Source organism: Sinocyclocheilus rhinocerous, unplaced genomic scaffold (genome assembly GCF_001515625.1).
Source record: "Sinocyclocheilus rhinocerous isolate Xijiao unplaced genomic scaffold, SAMN03320098_v1.1 scaffold764, whole genome shotgun sequence".
In the NCBI taxonomy this organism is placed as follows: domain Eukaryota; kingdom Metazoa; phylum Chordata; class Actinopteri; order Cypriniformes; family Cyprinidae; genus Sinocyclocheilus; species Sinocyclocheilus rhinocerous.
In genome coordinates, this window is record NW_015627902.1 from 413,033 (window position 1) to 419,514 (window position 6,482).

Here is a 6,482-nt window from a genome sequence, read left to right on the forward strand (position 1 = left end):
GACCAGAAGACATTGCAATTACTAAATGATATTTAGACAGACTTGAAGAAGTTCCAGATCTATACTTGTGCTCTTATTATTTCAGTTATTTTGCCTTTAATGTAAATAAACATGTGCAAACAATATACTTGCTCTTGTGAATTTATTTGGATGCTAATTACATTGTGCGAGCTGTCTCTTTACATACATGTTGCTGCTGATTGGGCTGGCATGTTTGACACACCCACCAAACAAGAGAAAACGCATCTCAAACCCTGTTGCACACCGTTGCACACCGTTTCCAGGAAACATGTCGTTCAAACCGGAAACCGTAGCAAAACGGTGCACACCGGTTTGAGCTTGAACTTGCCCCAGTTTATGAAGTAAATTTCAGTCCCGTGCGCGCCACAAACTACATCCGGTGACACAGCGCCTCCACCCGCCGCTGACGAGGCAACATATCTAGGCATAGATTGATCTCGATGTGTTTTAAAGTAAGAACAAACCGAAATTTCACTTGTGCCAGTGATCTAAGCATTCTGAGACAAAGGTGGCCACACATTAATTAATGAGTCAATGGACGATGAACATGGCCACAACTAAAGAGCACTAAAAAGAAAAACGAAATTAAAAGCATCAGCTGAATAAATCACACGCATAACGCAGTATACAGCGACCCCGTGTGGTCACCAGAGGAAGGTCCAGCAACATTAATATGGCTGATGATAAGGGAATATCTGTAACAGAAATTACATGAATTATGGGTACAAAAAAAGTTGAGCCCGGTAATATGATTGTAAATTAATCAATTTCTTACATTTCACGACGTTCATAAATCATTCCATCGTTTGTAATAATGTATATTGCGCTTTTCTAGATATTTAATCATATTTAATTTTCCTAATATTTCATAACTTTAATAATAAGAAGAAATATTTCATTATATACAGGATTCTCGGGGTCATCAAAACCAGGAAATATCAAGGAATTTTAAAATAAATTGTGGTTTACCTAAAGGGGGGGGGCAAACGGTTGTTCTAGTCACTCTCAGTTCTATTTCAGACTCCGCTAAAATTGCTCTTTGTGGCGATCTATACATTAAAATAATAGTACAATATAACAGACTGATAGACTGAAGATCGAGAGAGTTGAGCGGAAGTGAGCGGTTTGGTCGCTGTGGCAACGGAACTCCATTCTGTCAACGTTAGCAAGATACAGAAGAGCCACAAATCTGACAAAACAGGTAACTTAATTCGCAGCTACTCGTTTGTGGGCACTTAATAAACTTCCTCGTGTCTGTTTAAAATAAGTCGTTGTCACACATTTGTTGTTGTTAACTCAAATGTAACTTATTTTACCTTTTTACAAATGTTTGCTAATCAGCAGCATGTCTTCAGCATTGGTGAGTGGATCGAGGACTCCTCTCCTCCCAGACATCTACAATCCACATAAACACAGGACAACACCGACGTCTAAGTAAGCTCTGCTTATCAACGCTAAAACGGAAACATTTTGCCTTCCAACAATTTCCAGACTGTTTTTGATTAAGTTTAGGTCCAGCCCGGAATGGATGAAGGAGAATCCCGTCCATCCAGCTGCAGAGAAAACGCAGATCCCCACCGAGTAAGATTTATAACGTTAGTGGTTCTAAACACATCGATGTTTTAGTTTGTGAGATGACTGTTATGCTAACCATCTTGTGCCGTGTCTCTGGAGGTTCACGGAGCCTCTGCGTCAGAGTGTGTGCGTGGCTCTGCTGCGCGAGGGCTTTCCTCGCTCGTTTGCGCAGATGTTCTCGCTGCTGCAGCGCTGGGACGCAGCGGATCCGCACGAGCTGCACACACTCCAGCAGCGCCTCACCTCCGCAGAGACCGCCGAGAGACACGGTAACGCCACAGAAATTCATATTTACACTCTAAACAAATCGTATAATTGGGGCACGATGTACTGTATTCATTTGAAGGGATTCCCCATGCTTATTTTATGTATTTTTACAGTTGTTGTATCTGTATTTTGAAATTTACACTTCATTGCCAGTGTTTGGAAAAGTTACTTTTAAAAGTAATGCATTACAATATTGCCTTACTCCCTAAAAAAAGTAACTACCGTATTGGCCCGAATATAAGACGACCCCCCTTTTTCCAGATGTACCTTTTGGAAAAAGGCTTTTTAAAAACCAAATCTTGTTTTTTCTCAGTAAAACACATTTTGTCTTCAATTATTTTCATATTGCATATTTTTCCTATTTTAATTTTTGTTTTGAAAGTATGGTAAAAACTGGTAAAATGTAAATACATAAATGATATTTGTCTTATTTAACATACAGTATTTAATTATTGCAGGTTTGTATAATATTCTGAGTTTGCATTTGACTGTTTTTATTCATTTTGAGGAATACTGAATGTGTTTTTGTGCAGGTGAGAAACACATGTTCATATTTAGACTAGAACTACAGTAAGATCATGTTCACACACAACGCTCTGCACTTACTCCCGATTTCTCTCAACATGGCAACACCAGAGCTGTCAGTCAAGATATGAAAACAAAGTAACTGGAGTTACTTATTTGAAAAAGTAACTCAGATATTTCCTTCTAAATGAAAAAGTAATGCATTACTTTACTAGTTACTTTAAAAAAGTAATCTGATTACGTAACTCGCGTTACTTGTAATGCATTACCCCCAACACTGTTCATTGCATTGTTCTAGGCGGATTATACACAGGGCAACTTTGTGCAATGTTGCCGTCAATGGGCAACCAGGTGAGAGACACAGGGCCCACGACCGATTTAAAGTATCCAGATAGAAATGTGTTACCCATTCTCAATGGGAAAGTGCCCAAGTAATGTTGCTCAAAAAAGTTCCCCCGTGTATCATCAGCTTTAGGGTTAATGCAAATGTTCATAAAATTAGATAATGTCCTGATAATGAGTTGCCAGTGCATTTTCTGTTATTTGATTCCTTACAGTGTAGATTGGGACGATGGGCTGTTGTTAATGTTATGTAATTTGTAATAAAGATAAAAACAAAATCTTTGTCACCATAGCCTATATTTAAGTACATTTATTCTGAACTTATACAGACGTCCATCGCTTCTATATTTTAAAAGTAATAATACATAGCTGTAGCTTATTTATGAGTCTGATTCTGTGATTTGATTTTTTTAGTGTCTGTATTAATTACAAATGAATGTGTATTAAACTGTTAAGATGCATAATAAAAAACAAAAAAAACATTTGATTTAGGGTTAATGACTTAAAGGGGGTATTCAATCATATCAGATGTACTTTATCCACCTGTTTTTTTAGCACTCTCTGTTCTATTTCTATTCAATCTACTATTTTTCTTTTTATTTATTAAAAAAATGTACCCTTCTCTATTCTTTTTCTATTCTAACTACTTGTTTTCTTATTCCCTTAACCGACTTTCCAACTTTAAAACAGTTGTTACAACAATTAAACAGTATGTAATAGTTGTTACTATTGTTGCTAAAGTAATATACTGGATCCTCATCATGTACATGCTTATCTAAATAAATTACAGTTCATCAGTACATGTACATTAGCTCTGTTCCCCTAAACCTTGAGATTGATATTATATCAATGCTCTGCATCTCTTTGTTTCCTGCTGTAGGACAGTATGGAGAGGCGTATGACAACCACATGTTCTTGGCCAGGTTTTTCACCGAGCCGGAGGACAAATGGTTAAAGCATCATTTCATTCAGCTGGCCCTCCATTCAGCTCGCAAATTCAAGATGGACTCTGGCAAAAGAGAGGCTGAGGCCAACCTACACATGGGCCAAGTTTATTTAGAGAAGGGTAACATACATACACAGTCCTTCAATACAGTATACGACAGCCATTCAATCTGCCTCTTTACATTCAGATTCTACCTCAATTCAAATTTAGATCAATTCGACTAAATTGAATTGGAATTTAAAAGACATTCTCAATTCAAATCAATTTAAATTCAAATCAGTGTTTCTTTTAAATTGTGGGGAGAAAAATATGACCCTATTTTGTAAAATTCACCCAAACCCAAAAAAAAATGAATGGTTGAATGTAGAGATGCTGTGCGTGTGTGTTGCAGGTCAGCTGGAGCGAGCACAAGAGCATTATGAGGTGTTTTATCACCTGACCATGGGCCGTACATGGCAGGACCCCAGCGGCCGCATGCATCACTCACGCTCATGTGAGGAGCTCCAGAAGCTGTTCACGCTGCTGGGACAGAGATTGCTTCAGGAACAAGACTACACACATGCCATTAAGATGTTCAACAAGGCCTACCAGATGGCTAAAGAGTGTATGCACACTCTGTTCACACTGACAGTGATTTGACGTGACATAAGCAGAGATACATGCAGCGTGCCCAGCTACATGACAAAGCTTAGTAAAATATACCTTTGAATTTGAATGAAGTAAAGTTTAGTCAAGAGTAGGCAAGGTGGAGGAGAAATTAGACTTTTCCTATTCAATATAATTCAGGTATATATTTTTTAAAAAGTACATAGTAATAAAGTGCTTGCAAACTATTAGTTTATAGTTAATTAATAGTTTATAAACTGTAATTAATCTATTAATAGACTCTATACAAACTTCATTCTTTGTCAGTAATTAAGTGTTGTTGTTTAATTAGTTCTTATGTAAAGAGTTAGATAATGCTTTGTTGACAATCTGTAAATAGTTCTCACTTTAGATTAGGTCATGGAAAATTGGAAAATGTCATTAAGTAAGTGCTTTAAAACAACTATTATTGCACATTAATTGCATTCGTATTAAGAGTTCATTAAAATGTTTACAAATACATTAAGCCTATCCCCAAAACACTTAAAAGTAAATCGATACCATAACATAACACAACATATTATAACAATGCTGTCAACATGAAATACAAATACTCATTAGATCATGTGATTAGGGGTAGGTTTAGGGGATAGAAATCGCCTTCACATAATTGTGTGGGTTGCGTGGTGCCTAAACACACTACTGATTAACTACAATTTATAAACTATTAATTACTAATAACTAATAGTTAGCAAATGATTTCTAAGTGCTTTGTTAATGCATGCTTATTATAAAGTATTACTAATTATCTTATTGTCATATAATGACAATAAGATTGACATCTTATACATTTATACTGGCAATACAACCCGTTTATGATCAGATTTTCAAACGCTTGGCCAGTTGTGCATTCCATGAATAACATTAGGGCAGCAGAAGGAACTTCCACGTCAGATTTCCAGCAGTAAAACCACACAACCCCTAAAGCACAGTTTTTACAGTTTAATGACTCTTCCTGTTGTTGGTTTTTGATCTGTCGTCTAGCGGAAGATCGAGGGTCAGAAGGAGAAGCAGCCTATAGACTGGGCCTGGCGTATCAGAGCACTGGAGACCAGAAGACTGCTAAACAGGTCTGTTCAGAGCGCTCCCAAACTCTGCTCGTTCATTCTGTAATTATTTGTTCTTTGAGGTTTTTGTTGCTTGTGCCAGTTTTTCAGCGTATGTATGGAGATCTCCACAATACTTGAAAATGCAGACAGCCTGGGAAGAGCATATGAAGCCATTGCCAAATCTCTGGAGAGGTACAGTAGATGCACACACACACACACACACATCACACATTTAAAGCTGAGATGTAAAGCTTCATTTCTAAAATAATGACTGTTCGTAGAGACAGAAAAGCCCAATGTTTTGCAATGAAAAGTTACAAAAAAATGACCAGTAAACATGGTTCTAGACATATCAAAGTTCAGTTTCCTGGGAATTTTGCCATTAATTGATGTATAAATTGAACGGAATATAAGCTGCTTTGGATTAAAAAATTTTTTTTTTTTAAAAACAAGTGTCAAAATGTTGAACACTACTCATAGGATAAAAAAATCACATGCATTGGACTGTTGATGGTGCTATAGAGCAGAAAATTAGATATGTGGAATAAACAAGTGTCATATTTAGAATCACTACTCATGCTCTAGATATCTCCAAATTAATTTCCATTATATTAAATTTAAAAAGAAAAATATATTTTATTGTGCAATGACTCCTCCCTGAATTTTTGCCTACTTGGAATCAAACAGGGCATGAAAATTTTCTGGAGCCCCAGTAAATAATTATCAAAAACATGCAGATTTTTAGATCAATATGGCTGATCCTTGAATTTGGTATGTACTACTAGTATAAATATTGGACATACTTGATTGAATTTATGTTTCTTGTGATCTTAAAATGAGTGAACTCCTTCAATACTTTTTCAAAAGCCTCCCAGTATGCACCCGTACTCAAGCTGGCTTAGTTCACCCAAAAATGAAGATTTGCTGAAAATGTCCTCACCCTCAGGCCAACCAAGCTGTAGATCAGTTTGTTTCTTCATCAGATTTGGAGAAATGTAGCATAGCATCAGTGTCTCAGCAATGGATGCTCTGCAGTGAATGGGTGCCGTCAGAATGAGAGTCCAAACAGCTTATAAAAACATCACAATAATCCACAAGTAATCCACACACAC

At 36.8% G+C, this 6,482-nt stretch overlaps 1 protein-coding gene across 3 annotated transcripts in view; it reads left to right on the forward strand.

The window, feature by feature from the left end:
* Nucleotides 1-1,138: 1,138 nt before the first annotated feature.
* The window catches only part of ttc29 (tetratricopeptide repeat domain 29), a 7,756-nt gene continuing 2,412 nt past the window's right edge, over nucleotides 1,139-6,482 (forward strand). Inside the window, exons 1-8 of one of the 3 annotated variants that reach the window (XM_016548436.1) lie at nucleotides 1,139-1,222; nucleotides 1,363-1,455; nucleotides 1,534-1,602; nucleotides 1,696-1,865; nucleotides 3,611-3,796; nucleotides 4,068-4,280; nucleotides 5,306-5,391; nucleotides 5,471-5,562. In XM_016548436.1, coding sequence (XP_016403922.1) covers nucleotides 1,367-1,455; nucleotides 1,534-1,602; nucleotides 1,696-1,865; nucleotides 3,611-3,796; nucleotides 4,068-4,280; nucleotides 5,306-5,391; nucleotides 5,471-5,562 — 905 coding nt within the window. In that variant the 5' untranslated portion in view covers nucleotides 1,139-1,222; nucleotides 1,363-1,366. Of the gene's footprint in view, nucleotides 1,223-1,362; nucleotides 1,456-1,533; nucleotides 1,603-1,640; nucleotides 1,866-3,610; nucleotides 3,797-4,067; nucleotides 4,281-5,305; nucleotides 5,392-5,470; nucleotides 5,563-6,482 lie in introns of those variants that run through there. The other 2 variants (XM_016548437.1, XM_016548438.1) reach the window with 2 other exon arrangements.